The sequence below is a fragment of the Kwoniella newhampshirensis genome, chromosome 5, assembly GCF_039105145.1.
Source record: "Kwoniella newhampshirensis strain CBS 13917 chromosome 5, whole genome shotgun sequence".
Lineage (NCBI taxonomy): Eukaryota > Fungi > Basidiomycota > Tremellomycetes > Tremellales > Cryptococcaceae > Kwoniella > Kwoniella newhampshirensis.
This window is the reverse complement of record NC_089959.1, coordinates 1,210,298-1,226,440: the sequence shown is the minus strand read 5'-3', so window position 1 is coordinate 1,226,440 and position 16,143 is coordinate 1,210,298. Positions and strand designations below refer to the sequence as shown.

General features: G+C 50.5%; 6 protein-coding genes across 6 annotated transcripts; 3 read left to right on the top strand and 3 right to left on the bottom strand.

The window, feature by feature from the left end:
* Positions 1 to 110: 110 nt before the first annotated feature.
* Positions 111 to 5,111, top strand: IAR55_003013 (uncharacterized protein; the record flags this gene model as incomplete). The annotated part of the gene is made up of 33 exons (XM_066946123.1): positions 111 to 159; positions 225 to 539; positions 592 to 630; positions 714 to 1,064; positions 1,119 to 1,377; positions 1,428 to 1,458; positions 1,509 to 1,649; positions 1,703 to 1,723; positions 1,774 to 1,858; positions 1,913 to 1,973; positions 2,022 to 2,172; positions 2,241 to 2,321; positions 2,367 to 2,444; positions 2,497 to 2,581; positions 2,636 to 2,690; positions 2,764 to 2,796; positions 2,844 to 2,871; positions 2,935 to 2,956; positions 3,005 to 3,027; positions 3,081 to 3,113; positions 3,176 to 3,225; positions 3,273 to 3,300; positions 3,353 to 3,404; positions 3,552 to 3,700; positions 3,744 to 3,777; positions 3,836 to 3,875; positions 3,925 to 3,983; positions 4,036 to 4,193; positions 4,251 to 4,343; positions 4,402 to 4,552; positions 4,609 to 4,659; positions 4,714 to 4,781; positions 4,875 to 5,111. 33 exons carry the CDS (start codon positions 111 to 113, stop codon positions 5,109 to 5,111), a joined length of 3,111 nt encoding a protein of 1,036 aa, XP_066803624.1.
* Positions 5,112 to 5,531: 420 nt separating this feature from the next.
* Positions 5,532 to 7,411, bottom strand: IAR55_003012 (uncharacterized protein; the record flags this gene model as incomplete). Its single annotated transcript, XM_066946122.1, has 5 exons — positions 5,532 to 5,787; positions 5,950 to 6,161; positions 6,229 to 6,414; positions 6,513 to 7,004; positions 7,121 to 7,411. The coding sequence occupies 5 exons, from the start codon at positions 7,409 to 7,411 to the stop codon at positions 5,532 to 5,534; spliced, it is 1,437 nt and encodes a 478-aa protein (XP_066803623.1).
* Positions 7,412 to 7,857: 446 nt separating this feature from the next.
* Positions 7,858 to 9,387, bottom strand: IAR55_003011 (uncharacterized protein; the record flags this gene model as incomplete). The annotated part of the gene is made up of 11 exons (XM_066946121.1): positions 7,858 to 7,882; positions 7,943 to 7,971; positions 8,031 to 8,107; positions 8,170 to 8,295; positions 8,356 to 8,371; positions 8,432 to 8,498; positions 8,546 to 8,627; positions 8,687 to 8,696; positions 8,748 to 9,002; positions 9,130 to 9,224; positions 9,276 to 9,387. 11 exons carry the CDS (start codon positions 9,385 to 9,387, stop codon positions 7,858 to 7,860), a joined length of 894 nt encoding a protein of 297 aa, XP_066803622.1.
* An 862-nt stretch (positions 9,388 to 10,249) lies between these two features.
* IAR55_003010 (uncharacterized protein) lies at positions 10,250 to 10,866 on the top strand (the record flags this gene model as incomplete). Its single annotated transcript, XM_066946120.1, has 6 exons — positions 10,250 to 10,330; positions 10,385 to 10,396; positions 10,499 to 10,571; positions 10,630 to 10,660; positions 10,716 to 10,743; positions 10,798 to 10,866. The coding sequence occupies 6 exons, from the start codon at positions 10,250 to 10,252 to the stop codon at positions 10,864 to 10,866; spliced, it is 294 nt and encodes a 97-aa protein (XP_066803621.1).
* A 147-nt stretch (positions 10,867 to 11,013) lies between these two features.
* IAR55_003009 (uncharacterized protein) lies at positions 11,014 to 11,396 on the bottom strand (the record flags this gene model as incomplete). The annotated part of the gene is made up of 3 exons (XM_066946119.1): positions 11,014 to 11,165; positions 11,242 to 11,299; positions 11,358 to 11,396. 3 exons carry the CDS (start codon positions 11,394 to 11,396, stop codon positions 11,014 to 11,016), a joined length of 249 nt encoding a protein of 82 aa, XP_066803620.1.
* A 585-nt stretch (positions 11,397 to 11,981) lies between these two features.
* Positions 11,982 to 14,992, top strand: IAR55_003008 (uncharacterized protein; the record flags this gene model as incomplete). The annotated part of the gene is made up of 4 exons (XM_066946118.1): positions 11,982 to 13,270; positions 13,322 to 13,381; positions 13,437 to 13,865; positions 14,008 to 14,992. 4 exons carry the CDS (start codon positions 11,982 to 11,984, stop codon positions 14,990 to 14,992), a joined length of 2,763 nt encoding a protein of 920 aa, XP_066803619.1.
* Positions 14,993 to 16,143: the final 1,151 nt, after the last annotated feature.

Genomic DNA, 16,143 nt, shown 5'->3' with positions numbered 1-16,143 from the left:
TAACAACCGAGTGAACATCACAAGAACTGTGGGAGGCAAATATACCTTTTTACTTTACACTTCTTGATCGAGACAACACACGCCATACAGCTGCTTTACAAAGTACTCCGATGAAGGAGAAGAAGAGGAAAGGTTTCATAACAAGCGTAGCTGATCCATGTAAGCGGATTGATGGTCATACAGACATTTCAGCTGGCCGAATCGCACTGACCTCCACTTTGCAGTATCCGATGACGATTTTGACCTCGAGGTCAAAGCTGCTGCCAAGGAATATGCCGAGGTTCAGAGACAGATAGCGAGACGTGAACAAGTACGAGAGGAGAACAAGAGGAGAAAGCAACGCGGAGAAGCGGTATTACCTCTACCCAGGCTACCAGCGCAACGGAAGGGGATTTCAGGTAGTGCAATTGGTGGTGGCAGAGGATCGACACCGGGCGTATCAGATGAGGATGAAGAGGAGGAGGACAAGTGGTCGAATGGGAGGAGAACACCAAAGAGACAAAGGCTTGTGAATGATGAAGAGCTCACATATGAAGGTCGTGAGTGTACACCTACATGACTGGGATTTCTGCTGATCTTGGTATCTATCAGAGGTCATCCTTGACTTTGACCCCTTGTACGCATTAGCAGGTGAGCTGCGTTTGCCCTTGCAATCACTCTCCGCTATGGATGTCTTTCTCTCCGACTCCTGATCCTTTGGACCGTTCCTGTAGGTCTGCCTGACCCTCATGGAAAGAATGACCATAAAAAGGTCATGCGTCAGAAGGTGATCAACCGATTGATGGGGAACAAGCCGGACAAGGGCGCTCCTCCTCGACCGAGCACACCTTTGAATAGTGTCGAAGATAGCCCTTCGGTATCAGGAACGACCTCTGGCGAGCATAAGCTTGAACCTCTTTCGAGTGATACAGTGGAAGAACACGCCAAACTACTGGATGAAGAGGAAGCGCCTGAGGGTGAATACGAGGACGACGATGATGTCGTTGTTGTGCCCTGGGGCGAGATGGTCAAATCCGACGATATTCTGGATCAAGGCATCTACTCTGACGAGGAGTTGTTCACAGGTCAGCTCGCTGTGATCGTAATTTGACCTATCCCCAGCTAACTTTCCGAGGAAGGGATGAAAGCCAAAAACGCCATCGATGACAAGTCTTTCTTGAAGCCCGATCAAGATGATATATCTCTCTATAGACCCGTGTTCGCATTCTCCCCAGAACAAGCGGAGATTGGGCCTTACTTTTTGGATGGGAATAACAAAGATATCGCTGTGCCAGCTTCCATAAATCGTTTCCTCAAGAATTACCAGCAGATTGGCGCACAGTTCATGTACGATCATTATATGGATGGCATAGGGGGTGTTTTGGGCGACGACATGGGGTAATTCCCTTCATTTTTCATTTCGGACAGTCATTGATGTTCCTTGATAGTCTGGGCAAGACTATTCAAGTCATTGCATTCGTGAGTGCATGACATCATCGAGAGGGATGCGCTTCAAGCGACATTTTCAGTTATCTGCTGTCATGCGAAAGAGCGGTACTGCTGTCGACCACCAGAGGCGAAAGAAGCTGGTTCGACATTCTACCACTCCGTTAGAGCCTCGGCATTGGCCGACTGCGTTGATTGTCTGCCCGAAGTCCCTAGTGGCCAATGTGAGTTAGCCGCGCTGGACTTTAGATATCTTCCGCTTATGGGCTCTGTCCAGTGGAGTCGAGAGCTTGACACTGTAGGTGCACAATCTCATATCTTGTAACGCATTGGCCTTACGGCCATCAGTGGGGCTATTTCGAATATGCTGTGTGGAAACCGGACAATTTCGAAGATGTTCGGACTTCCTTTTTGCAAGGCTTTCTTGACATCGGTACGTCGGATCTCGCTGCAGTACACAGTCAATCATGACAGAGCGTTTCCACAGTCTTGACGTCATATGATACCGCGCGAAACACTATCAGCCATCTCAAGGATCTGCCGCTATCGTAAGACACGTCTTTATTGTCCTGCTGGTATCGCTGACAACCTTAAAGCGTTGTGATAGCGGATGAGGCTCACAGGATGAAAGAGCCTCGAGCTCAAGCGACACTAGCGTTGAAGCAGATCCATTGTCGCACGTGTTTCGCATTGACCGGGACGTTGGTTCAGAACCGAATGGATGAGATGTGGAGTGTTCTAGACTTCGTGAGTACTTTTGACGAAATACTGAGCTAATTCCACAGGTACACCGTGGGTGGGCTGGCACGCTGAAGCAATGGAGATCGTTTGCCGTCAACCCTATCAAGAAAGGCCATCGATCTCAAGGTACCGCTGAGGAGGTCGTCTCGGCTATCGTGAGTGACTCTCTGCTATGAATTGCAGCTGAGTTTCTTCCTCAGATGAGATTGGGCATCGTCAATCAACGGATCCTACCTCACTTTTATTTACGGCGAGACAAGCGACTCATTGCTCATGAGGTATGTGAATCTCTTGCTACTTTGCCTCGATGGGGCTGATGCTTACTTACAGCTGCCCGAGAAACGAGACATGGTGGTGTTCTGCCCTCTCGCACGTCGCCAGATTGCCGCGTATCAAGCTCTGATCGATTCGGAGGGTTGGTTTGGATAGATGTTACGAAGCTAAACATCGATGCTGACCGTTCTCGCAGATGTGCAATTCCTCTTGCGACGTAACGATTCGTGCTCTTGTGGCTCGGGAAAAGGGTGAGTGTAGGGTGATGTTCTGTAGACTCACCAATGCAAGACGGACTGCATGCTGTCATCAAAAGACAGGTAGTGGTGAGGCAGTGAAAGATGTTTTGTTGAAAAAGTACGTGATTATTTTCGCTCACCATAGGCTAGGCTGACTTTGAGCAGCATCTCTGCGCTGCAAAAAGTTGCCAATGTCAGTGATTACTGAATACAATCCAACATGCACGAAATTAGCTTACAAATGGTGTCCTTGCAGCATTTTGGACTTTTGTATCACGGTTAGTCGAGTGCAACGAAGTGACTGGCTGTCCTGACCCCTTCCATAGCTAAGGATGACTCGCAACATACTGTAAGCCTCGTTGCAATATCGAAGGCTATCTCAAGGAACTGAGTCGCATACAGCGGGAAATCAACCGGCACTTTTTCCGAATCTGCGTTAGTACTTTCAGACTTGAGATTCTCGTATAAAGCGCAAGTACTGATGGAGTTGGTCTCAGACTGGTCAAGATTATGACACCAAACAGCACAATGTTGTGCAAGCTGCGCTGTAGGTATCCGGAAAGCTGTGGCGACAGCCAGCTTATGATATACTAGGGATCCGGAAAACTGCGGGAAGTGGACGGTGAGTTCTGGTGCAGCATACATTAGTAAGGTTGAAGCTGACTCTGTCGCAGCTTCTGGAGCAATTGTTGATCCAATGGAGGCGAGAGCCGACCAAGGATAAAGGTGAACTTGTTTTTGGCGAGTTTCCGCTGATCGTTGGCCAGTCCTGATCTTCTCCAATTCTGTACGATTGCTGAAGATGATTGCCGAATTCATTTCCACTTCGTCGTCATGTAAGTCTGGTCATGTTAGATCCAAGCTGATGCCCAGTGGCTGGATTCGCGTTCGACATGCTCACGGGCGAAGCTGGCAATGCTGAGCGAATGGAAATGGTGGATCGCTTTCAAGATGAAAACCAAGACAATTTTATTCTGTTGATCAGTACTTTGGCGGGAGGCGTTGGCCTAAATCTGACAGCTGTGAGTGTGTCATTCAGAGCGCCCGCTGACCACATCACTCCAGGCGAACAAAGTTGTCATCTTCGATCCGAGTTGGAGTGAGTCGAGCTCGAGACAACAGCACTGACGTAGTAGATCCCGCGGACGATCTGCAAGCCATGGACCGAGCTTTCCGTATCGGTCAGAAGCGAACTGTGTATGTCTCATGTCCGCTCGGCTGTGATCGACGACTGACACATCTGTAGTGATGTGTATCGACTCATTGCGCAAGGGACCCTCGAAGAGTTGAAATATGAGAGGCAGAGTGGGTCTCTTATATCTCGCGGAAGGCGAGCTGGGGTCTGACAAGACACCAGTCCACAAGCAACAACGAGCTCGCCAGTTGAACAACGGGACTTTTGAACCTCGTATTCATCAGGGATTTGATGGAGCCAGAAATGCAGAAGATCAAGGCGAGCTTTTCGGAGCACACAACATTTTCCGATTCGACCCAAAAGGTTTCGTCTCAAATAACGTGGGTGAAAAAATCTTGACAGAGAGGCGATGAGCATATGTTGACTCTTGGGCACAGCTGGAAAGGGTTCGGTTGGCCGAAGACCAATTTGTCCAAGATCTCATCCAAGCTGAATTCAATGATTCGGAGAACGAGGATGAACAGTCAGACGTGAGTGCTTCCCTTCATAATTGAAAGGTTTGTCCTCTGACGGACCACATTTCGATAGGGCGAGGCAGGAAAGAAAATGAGGGACGATCGCAAAGCCCGAGAGCTGACTCGAGCCCAACAGAAGAGGGCAACAAGTCACACGAATCAGAGAGCGGAGAAGAGGGAACATGATCTGGTGAATGATATCTTGGGGGACGAGGATGCTTCGGGTGAGTTCTGTATGACAACTTAGAAATGCATGACCGCTGAGTGCTGTATACTGTAGGCTCTCCGAAGAAAGAAAATGAGGATGTCTTGGGTCGGCTTGGAGTCACCAGTGAGTATGGACGCTGGTGAACTTGATGAATAGCTCATCCGCTTGCATTGCCAGCACATTTGCATGAGACTGCTTTTCGAGACTCCCCGGAAGAAAGAGCGATATATGAGATTGGTGTGCAGGTGAGTGACAGCGATCCTGGGGGGTTTCAAAGCTTTAACAATGGTCCATGGAAATTCGGTATTGATCTAATTGGTATTCCGATGAATCTATAGGTACTACGAAATAATCCTCAGATGGCAAAGAGGATCAAAGCGAATGATCTGGGAAAACTAGGACGTACCATACGGTCTTCAGCAGGTAGAAGAATCACAAGTGATGCTGGTGCAGCGGGCGGAGGAGTAGTGAAGGATGATGAAGAACCGTGGCAGAAGAGAATACAGGAGAGGAAGAAGGAGAGGGAGAGTGATGCGAGAAGAGTTCAGAAGGTTCTGGCGGAACTGAGCGATTGATCGACGAACAGCGGATCAAGAGCGAAGTGGGGATGTGCAGTTCGGCGAAGGATCAACTTCGACATCAGAGAAAGGGTTTGCCAAAGGACCGGGAAATGGAGAAGGAGACGCAAATGCCTGCAAGTCATACCCGCACGGTTGTAAAATCCCAATAATATCCCTTGCATTGTGATATAACTTGATACACGACGACGACAAACCCATGCCTTCTAGTAGTCTGATCTAATCATGTAATCTTGTATCTGTCTCTAGATCCCATCGTATCCATTCCGATCCGAATCAAGCAAAGCAATTTTTTTTTCTCGAAATCACAATCGACAGTGGTATCGATGTCGATGCCTGATATTGACATTGACACCTCTTTGCTTTCCCGTTGAAGCGCAGGACCAGAGGAGCCCTATGTACTAGATTGCTCTCTAATCATCGAGCCTTGAACATCCTATCACCCAGATCTTCACCTTCGATATGTCGTCGTACATATTCGCTCCTCATCACACCTTCCGGATCCACCTTGTTGATCAGGTCGACGAAATCGTTGAATTTCGGATAGAGAGCTTCGATCTGTTTGGGTCTCAACGTGTGTTGTTTGGCCCAGTGGGGTCTGCCTCCGTGAGAGGAGAGAAGGGAGGCGAAGCGGGAATGAAAGGCTCGATAGGGGACGGAGAGACCGTATGGTCTACGAAGGAGGACCAGATTGTCAGTAATCGTTGGGTGCTTCCAACCCTTCCATGGCTGGTGAGATGGCGAGTGCAAGTGATGTTCGAAGAGAAATGGGAGAAGGCCCAGTATGATGAGAAGGAAGGGGTAGAGACGTTGGACAACCAGATGCGCGACTCACCGATAAGTGACCACACCGATCCAGCATGTCTCCCTCCCGTAACTGGGCGACAACCAAATATCATCCTCGCACGACCACCTGATCTCTATCGGGAAATGGACGCGGAGCCCATCGGAAGCGGCCGCTTCGCGATCCAACCATTCTTTCATCTCTTCTAGACAAGCTTTGGCGTCTTTCGCGTCGATTGCCCACTCAAGTGCGTACTGTGGGAACTGCGAACGAAGATGATAATCAGCTGCTGCAATTTTTCAAGACTGACGCAACTCGATCACAACTCACCAAACAATCAAAGTTCAGCAGTTTGTATCCGTCGTCCACGACAACGCTCTCCTCCTTCGATAACCACCACGCCCATCGACCGACGAACGGTGTGAAAGAGGGGATGTAACGAGAGACGAAGAGGAGGAATTGGGTGACGTGGAAGCCCAATATATGAGCCATGAGCGAGGTGGTGGGTTGTGCGGGCTATACATCATCACGTTCGAATCAGCTCATTGTCCGAGTGTCCGACGAAGTTGTGAATATCGCAGATGGCACAAAAATGAAAACCCCACGATACTCACATCTGATGTCCTGTTGGCTTTCCCAACGATCATACCCTTTCCGTCGGGATACCACCAAACCCTGACATGTTCTGCACTCTGCTTGATCTCATCGAGACTGTGCAACACCTCTTCCACTCCTCTTGCCTCTTTAGTCTCCCTGAGTCGGAACGCTCCTTCCACTTCCATCTCGACCTGGACGATCAGACCCGTCGCTCCCAGTCCACACAAGGAAGCTTTGAACAGATCTGTTTCCTCCGTAGGACTCGCACGGACGAGAGGCGCCCCCGGTTGAGGTAGGATGAGAAGAAGCGATTTCACGTGTTGCGAGAGGACGGGGAAGGTCACCCCGGATCCGTGGGATGCGGTCGATATGAGACCGCCGATGGTTTGGTCGGAGATTGAACCGATATTATGAAGTGCTAGAGGGGGTGAGGCGGCGGCGAGCGCAGAATGGACATCATGAAGAACGGTTCCCGAGAGGAATGTAGCTGTGTTCTTTTTGTGATCGATCTGCGGATTGACAGAAACAGGACATCAATCAGTACGACACTCTTTGCGTGCTCGGTAACGGAGAAGACGCTCGATCAAGGGCGAGACTTGATACACAAAAGTGAACAATCACTCACATCGACGACCCCTTTGATCCCCTCCATACGGACCAACCACCCATTCGTACAGGCCAGATCACTCGGCGAGTGACCCACACCGACAGGATGCACTCTCGCACCTTCTCTACGGGCCAGTTCTAATATCTGTCGACATTGCAGTACCGTAGTGGGAGCGAACACTCGTTGAGGTTTGCAGTGGAAAGTCTTGGCCCAATTTGAGAATGAAGCTCTTGGTGAGATGGTGGGGATCGAGATCGATTCTAGAGCAGAGGAGAGTGCCGATGTTTCGACGTTGGTCAAGTCTTCCATAGCGGAAGATGTGCTGGACTGATAGGGTATGATTATGATACTGATTTGATCAGATGGGCAGAATGGACTATGAACAGTTCTCGAACGCAATCGGCTGATTGAGCGATTTTTCAAGTGATACGATGTGGTGGCGATGCAGTATATTCACAAGGAGGTGGAATGAGTCAGACAGAATCAAAGGATAGCCGATCAGGAGATAGCTACTTTTAAGGTGATTGATGGCGATGTTTCTGAACAGAAAAAGAACAGACAAGATATCATGACAGGATCTCAACATTTTATAATCGATAAATAACCACTCATCGCGATTTCGCGATCGTCCGATTGCGATTGCGTGTTGCGCTTGATTTGACATTTTTTAAGGGTCAAAGGTAACATCAGAACATTAAAATGCCCTTCTCGGTAGGGCAGACACATGGGTGATATCAGCCGCAACTCTCCCCATGTCATCTCGTGGGTAGGAAGTGAGACCTGTGAGACGTCAAGCCCGTCAGCGAACCTGCTGCGACGAGCTTTACCCGTCCTACTGACGCTTCAGAATACATCTGATCATCCGATCTCTGTTATCATCAGCTGTGGTCGGCGATTCTTCGTTTAGTGTCGGAAAACCGGGACTCACCCTGAATACCATTATCCCGGCAAAGATCGCGCTAGTGAACACGAGAGAGTCGTACACGAACCAAACAATAGCCCATGCTATCAACGGTTCTCATCTCGTATCAGCGATGATTGTTTTCACGGTACGACTAGCCACTCACAACTGGTAGGCCATCCTAGCAGCTCGGAAAATTGAGCGCAATCAGATGTATTCCGCTTATCGAAGAGTCGCTCGTCCACATAATCCCATACGACGTAGAAGAGGTTCATCACGCCGAGAAACAGCACTGGGGAGAGTCAAAACGCTCAGCTGGTATAGAGGCCAGGATGGCTCTCTTGGCACGTACCGTAGAAGCGCAAGGCCTAGGCAGTATAGTCAGTCGGTTAGCGAGGACTGATGCGGCTCCATGGCGGGGAACTTACATTACCATGATCTCCAAACCACAGTCCGATCAAGATGCCCTCACATACGATGATGCTCGCGTATGCTCTATGCCGACCTCAGCGTCTATCAACGGAAACTGCTGGTGGACTCACATCCAATGATCTGCTCTGAGGACGGGAACCAGAAGACCAAAGTGTATTACCAGAGCGCAGATCTTGGACGCGACAATGTCGACTGCACGACAGTCAGATAATCGGCCCCGGTTCATCAGGCTCGCGCAGCTGTCAACTCACAAGCACAGAACTATTGCTTTATGGTCAGTCCGATCCATCAACATCTCGAAATCGGACTCACGACAAGAAGGAAACCGACAATTGAGCTCCCTGTATATCCCGCTGCGAGGGTCGCTACGGCTGACGGACTCCAAAAACTCTGAGCGAACGTAGGCATGACATATGGGTTTCTGGGAATCCTAGGAGTGGTTCTCATCAAGCCCATCACGTGTGTCGCTCCTCCGTCATTTGGGTCTATACAGATGGATACGACTTGACCACCGCATAGTAGACCGACCGTGAGATGGGACAGTTCATGGACGCCGACTGTGAAAAGCTGTAAAGGCAGTGGTGAGCTGTGCTTGCTGGATATCTGTTGCGTCCGTCGGGCAGGAGATCGTTCAGATGACTGCTCAAACCCAGTACGTATGACATAGTATGTGTGCCATAGTCCAGGAACTCACCTTCAAGGCTGCTATGAAGTCTCGCAAGATGGGTAGATTCCAGGCGATGATTATCGCTATGAACATGACACATGCAGCAATGACCGTGTTGGTCTCTGTCTACTATATCAGCTTGTCTTGTGTTTTATGACGACCGATCCGCTCACGAAAGGTATTGGGATGTGAGTCCGCTCTTGGTATGAGGATATGGAACGTCAAGGAATGAGAAAAGTTGAGTGTTGTCGGCATGACTGAAGGGGATAGGATATCCGGGGGCATGGTTGCTGCTGAAATGCTTTGAATCGCGAGCGCCTTTGGCTTTATGTGAACGAGTCGAAAGAGAACGAAGGAGATGCTGGTATCGAGAAGAAGAGAGAGGGGATGTATAGATTATCTGGTGGAAAGGTGCGACAACTGTGTCTTCCAAAAGCGGTCAGTCCTTTGATGTTTTCAGGTGCGAAAGCGAGTTTGGCAATGGTGTGTGTCGGAATTTGGGAAGCAGAAAAGTATGTCGCCAGCTTGTGGACAGATGATGTGTGGTAAGATATGCACTGAATGATGACAGTCTCCCAAACAGGATGAAATGAAAGATGTTGAAAGTATGTTTTGACAAGGCCATGTCGATTCAGGAGGCTGTTGTGTTGTGTTTCGTTGAATGATGCTCTACTGGAAAGACGAGGGAGGGTCCATGCGTCTTCTCCCTCGTCGCGGTACCCGCATCGCACTGAATACCTGGTCGGTACATATCAAAGGTCTCACTTTACTAGCATTCTGTATATCCGACGAGCTGTGTGCGTGTCTCCCATCACCGAGGGGTATGTTGACGAGTACTGATCTCACTTGACTGGATGGAGGAGCATGGACGATGAGTGCCAAAACCAGCGGTGGACTTACCGGCTGACAGCTTGTACCCGGGGGGAATCACTACAGTATGATGCCACGTGTGATATCGCCGCAAAGCTCCGATTCGATGAAGCCACTGTAGGCTGGTGAGCCCCCGGTTGATCCCGTCGAGTCCTCCCTCACACCCCGTCACATTGCTTTCATGACCTGCTCGTCTGACGTCGAATCGATTCACTCACTCGACCGACCTCGCAGAACTCCTCAAAACAGCGAGGCCATCACCCCGACCTGATCAACCATGTCCGCCCCCGCTGCTATACCGTCCCCTCCCGCCCCCGTGGCAGCTCCCATCCCCAGCGAGGACCAGATCGCCAGAAAGGTGAGAGATTCCACCGCCGTGCAGATGCGATGCTGATCTGTGTGGATATATCAGTTTGACAACTGTGTGAGTCGACCTCTTTGGTTCAATCAGAACATGACGACTGCCCCCGTGACCCCACCACGTGCCAGGCTCTCGGAACATGGCGCTGATCTTCGCTCTCGCTAGGTCGCTGACCTCCTCGTTAACGCTGGTCTTGGTTTCGGTGTCGGTGTGGTTGCATCTGTCCTCATCTTCCGACGTGAGTGTCCATCGTTCTCTTACCTTCTGCAGAGTCAATACTGATACAGCGCATCCAGGTCGAGGATGGCCCGTCGCTCTTTCCACTGGGTAAGCCGATATCACGGACACAGTCCTTTCAAATCATCCTGACCATTTCCTACAGCTTCGGAGCCGGTGTCGCCTACTCAAATGTGCGTCTTCCGAATTCCGCTTGCGGCCTTCTGCTGATCCTTGTTTGTTCGTAGTGCAACTACTCTCTCAACCCTTATGTCCTCCCCGGAACAAAGGTCCTCCCTTCTACCACCCGATCATGATTCCTGGTCCTCGAGAGACCAGGAGAAGGAGTTGAATAGAAGCGGATCAGAGACGAGATAAAGGTCTCACGTGGAAAGTCATGTCCAACCTTGAGCATGCATGATCTTTCGAGTATCAACATTATCATTATTGTCGTAGCCGTACATTCACACGACGGTATCTCTCGAAGTCTGATTCGGGTGTAAATCCTCTTTCCCCTGGACTTGCCATGGTACACCCCCTACTTGTCCTATTCTTTCGTCTATTCTGGGATCTGCAGCATTCCTCGGTATCGTTCGTTGCTCTTCTCCAAGATAAGCTACACACACGCACACACCAAACAATTAGCTTGTTTCCTTTTTCGAGCTGTAGCTGTAGCGGAAGCACAGATTCACCTCTTCGATATAGGATCGCAGAAGTGACGACGAGCAGCGGAAATGAGATGATGATCGTCTGCACCCGCAGGTTGAGTCAGCCGATTCCGCTCGGTCATCGGTGTGAGACAACTCACCCGTAACCTCTTCGCATCAGCATTCATTGGAGGGGCCATGTTGGTCAGGTCTTCATGCCATGTTGTTGATGGACCGAAAATATCTCACGAAAACATCAATCTCAGGTCGATCGGTCAATGGTCTCAAGTGAGAACCGGTGCAAAATCAATTGTTACGTAAGTTATCGCCGTAACCGTACCAAACGTCCATCGTTTCAGTCAACTTTCTTACACTCTCTCTCCTTCTCTGACGTTCTCCTTGTTCATGCTCATTCTCATCCCGGACTTCTTCTTGAAACTTCCAACGGTGACCATCGCTCGGGACAGCGGTAAACTCCCTTGGTGCTTGAGAATACTACACTTTCTTGGACGTGATAGCCTCGAGTCCTGACCCTCCAGCGCTAGCTGATCGTGCTTGACTTCGTGAAGCCACTCACACGCCCGTGACACTGACTGTGTGTGAGTACTCTACTGATATCACTTTAAGCTGGTTACCATTCCTTGCTAAATCTTTTTTCGTCTCATAGGATCCGATACCTGCTTTGATACCATCAGGTATAACCCGGCAAATCGCCATCAAGCGAACGAGGAGTCAGCACAGGCCCCCACCACGAATAGCTTATCATCACTTTTGACCTCTCCAACATGAGCCGTTTTCCCCCCTTTCCCCCACCGCAACCTGGTCGATACTCTCCAAATCGAGCGTACGGCGATAGACCTATCTACCCGCCCGCCCCAGGTCCCCCTCCCACTCGGGAATATATGCCCTACCCCCCATTCCCGCCTGTGGCTCCCCCACCGCCAACGTCTTTCAGACCGTATGACAATTATCCCACTTATCCATACGAACAGCCTCGAGCACCCTATGAGGATCATTACGATCCATACCAGCCCGCGGCAAATGCGTATGACCCACCAGCTCCTCCGGTCCGTATGCCTCCCAATCCGTATCCTCCGCCGCACATCGCTGGGCCTCCTCGCCCACCACGCGTGCCATCTCCACCGCCCCGAAGACCCCCACCTCAACAGCAGGATATCAAGTCCTCATTCGGTCCTCAAGATCTGTCTGTGCTGACTGCACCCACAACCGTCAACATCTCTGGCTACACCTCCGCCGTACATACACTGCCTCCCAGCCATCTACCAATCACGAAATACGTTTCTATCAACAGGGATGATGCCATCGATCTCCATCGACATCTTTGCTCCACCCGATCGTCTGTCTGGTACGCTGACGGCTCCAGTCGAGCTGGAGAAGCTTGGTGTGCCGCAGTCGAGTGGAAAATAACCTCTGGCAGGTCTGGCAGCAAGATGCGAGGTGTCATCCTTGAAGGGGACGCCCTGGAAGCGGAACTAGGAGGCTTGTTCAAAGCTGCGGAAGGATACAAGGAATTGCTGCAACAATCTATCAAGGACGCTGAGCCGATGTCTCACGAGCTTACGGTTTTCTGCGATTCGCAAGCTGCTATCATTGCTCTCGATACGTCCTCCCGGCCGGAAGCTCTGAAATTCGATCAACTTTGGCGAGGAATCTGCTCCGAATTTCTTCACGCCCATATGACCCTGGTGTGGATTCCAAAAGATGGAAACATTGAAGGTCAAGTCTTAGCCGACAGGATTGCTACGGTCGCTGCAAGTAACTCGTACTTGAAGCGAAGAAAGGAGAGAACATTACCCGAATCCTTCGCGCGCCCAGGAAGCGGAGAACCGGCGCCTTCTGCCAGCTCGGAGCCTGGTCCATGGCAACGAGGAGATGCTGATCCATCAAGGCACAAGGTATATTTCGACAGACCTAAGCCACGTCCCATCTCCCCTTTACTTCACGATTTGCAAGACACGAATGGTCTCAAACTGGATCTTGCCCCAACAGCAGATGCAGTGGATGGCGAGGACGAAGGTATTCAACCTCGCGAAGGAGCAGTCTTCGTCACGCAGTGAGTGCGAGCTCGGATGGTTTTACCAGAATATTGCTGATCGAGTCGCAGTTTCCCGCTCGAAGCTTCCGCAAAGGACATCGGCATCCTCTTCGCTCAATATGGTGAAATGTGAGCAAAATTCGTCGGACGGACTAAAGCTTTGGAGTTAACGCATAACATTCAGCGTCGCCGTTGACATCTTCCACATATCTCCTTCTCACCCTCGATTCGCCAATGTCACTTTCAACGATCCGGGTTCTGGTCTCGCTGCTATCGAAGATCTTCATCGTCAGCCAATCAAATTGGATACTCCGTTTGCCCAGGATAACCAAGCCGACCTCGAAGTATGGAAGAACTGGGCCGGCCAGTTAACCGTTGTACGTCATGAACCTCCACGGATCGTTCCCAGCAGTGTCGAAGCCGACTTCCCTGATCTTCCCGATTGGGCACGAGGCACCAAAGATGCGAACAGAAATGAAGAGGAGGAAAAGATGGAAGTGGAGGGTCAAATAAAGGAGGAGCCCGATGTCACACCTGAGAGTACGAGCAGGAAGAGAGACAGAATAAAGAAGGGTCCAACAGCTACTTCAGCAGATGGTGCGACGGGGTCCTCGTGAGTCGAATAGATCTCGAACTCTCGCTGACATTCTTAGTACTCCGGCCTCTTCGGTGAACTCTCCGTCACCCAGAAAGCGACCGCGTCCGGAATTAACATCTGACAACGTGTACACTCACCAAGCCTCACCGCAAGATAGTCAAGCTGTCCATGCAGCAGATGTCGCTGATCCTGTTTCTCAAGTTCAGCCGGAAGTCAAGGTGGAAAGCAGTACTCAGCCTAGACCTCCTCCGCAAGATCGCCATTCAAGCAGTGCTGGTGCAAATGCCCCACCTCGAGCGACGCCTCCTGTGGCGCTACCGCCTTTCCCTCCGACCATCAAGACTGAAGTTTCTGGCAAGATCACCCCTCAAACCTTCCCCTCCGGCTTACCTGCCACCAATGGGCAAACAACTACTTATCTTCCCGCTCTCACCAATCAATCTGCTCTTCCTCCTACTCCTCTTACCGCCGAGCGTCCTGTAGGTGTCAGCGCTCCCCCAAGATCGCCACCTCGACAACCCGCCCTCGAGGCAGTATCCCAAACCTCCAAGCCTGCGATTACCAACTCAGCGTCTGAAACTCAAGAACATCCTATCAAGATCAGTTCCAAGACTTTAAAGGCTCACCTCAATCTGACCCGCAACTCTTTCGTCAAGCATGATGTTAGCAACTGGATCGCTCACACTTGTCTTATCGCACACGACATCGATCATGCGAGACGGGCTCTTCAAGCAGACCTTTACGCTACGGATGAGTGTTTCATCACTGGCCGAGATCTTGAACGAACTCTGGCGGCACGAGGATTCACTGCTCCTCGCGTTGACTCTTTCATCTCCAAAGTTCTCAAGGTCTTGGATGGTATCGCTGCCGCGGAAGAAGTCGATATGGACCAGCGAGCATCGGACGAAGATGTAGAAAGACTAGAGAAAGAGCTGGAAGAAGTCTTGCAACCTTACCCCGATCAGACCAAGGAGGCTATGGCGAGTGCAGCCAAAGTCATGGAATACCTGGTACGGGGGAAAGAACTGCAAGAGAAAAAGAGGCTGGAAGTGGAAAGAAGGGTGAAGGTCTTGGAAGGCATGGTCCAAATTGGAGAAGTGGTCGGCGGTGTGGTGAGGTACTTATTGACGGAAGCAACCTGAAGCGGTTTGCCTTCTTATTGATTGTTTCGGATGTCGGTATGTTTAGCGAGGGAAAGTGGAACAGTTTCTTGACCTACATATGGATGATCACCAGATGCTGAAATGACAATGTTATGCCATTAATGTCACTTGCGGGTGTTACACGTCAACATTCATGGCGAAGCTACTGTTGAATCTGTTCATGCAGCGCACGGACCACTCGACAGGTGGTTGGTCCATGTCCTCCGACTGGCTTGCGGTCTTCTTCTTTCCTCTTCTGCTCCTCCTGTATCCCCTGTATCATGTACCACCTTGCTTTGTCCTGTTTTCGAATTGGTCATCGCGATACCTTGGTCATAGCGTGTGGCGTTAACGATGACAGATTATTTTCTCATTCCCAGGGTCTTACTCTGGCCGGTGTATATCATCTCCCATTGAAGGACGTTGCTTCTGCAAGGGTGACGGTCTATTTCCCTCTGACATCTGGCACGATCGAGGCAGACGTTTGGCTAAGTCGATAGCTCAAGCGCGGATGCTATCCCAGAGTATTCAAGGACGATCCGCCAGGCGGTATCGACTTCATACTCACTGAGAAGGTCTTTGATGAACTCCTCCTCCAGATGCCACTTTGGAGTTTCGAGCGTAAAGAAGATGACGAAGAAGAGTGAAGCTTGCGTTTCCGAGTCATCGCGCTCCACCCAGCGATTGGCTCTGTTCTTTCACTGCCACGCCAGGTATCGTTGGCATTTCCAGTCCCGCTCCGTACTGAAACCATCTGACAGTGTCCCGATCGTTGAAAATCGCAAAGCGCATATCTTCCCGTCCCTCCGTCCAGTTTCTGATGTCTGTTGTGGTTGTAATATATCCGAGATGTCAAGTCATTGGCAACTCCGAGCAAGCTCCTTATCGTTGACAAAGTGCGTTTGAGCATGTGCCAAGCTGTCCCACTCATTTGTGCGCGATTGACTGCACGGACCAGAATCATTCTGCACGGGCCTTTTGAGGCTTCTTGCTGTCCTTTCGCGTTCTCTTGTCCGTTGTTCCATCATCATCTCTTCTCACTTGACCCATTCCTCTTTTTCCCTCCCTCCTCGATCATCCCAATTGTACCTCTCGCGCCAGTCTTGTCAACCGTGATCCCATCAGATCCAGAGTCGCGTCATCCTTGTATC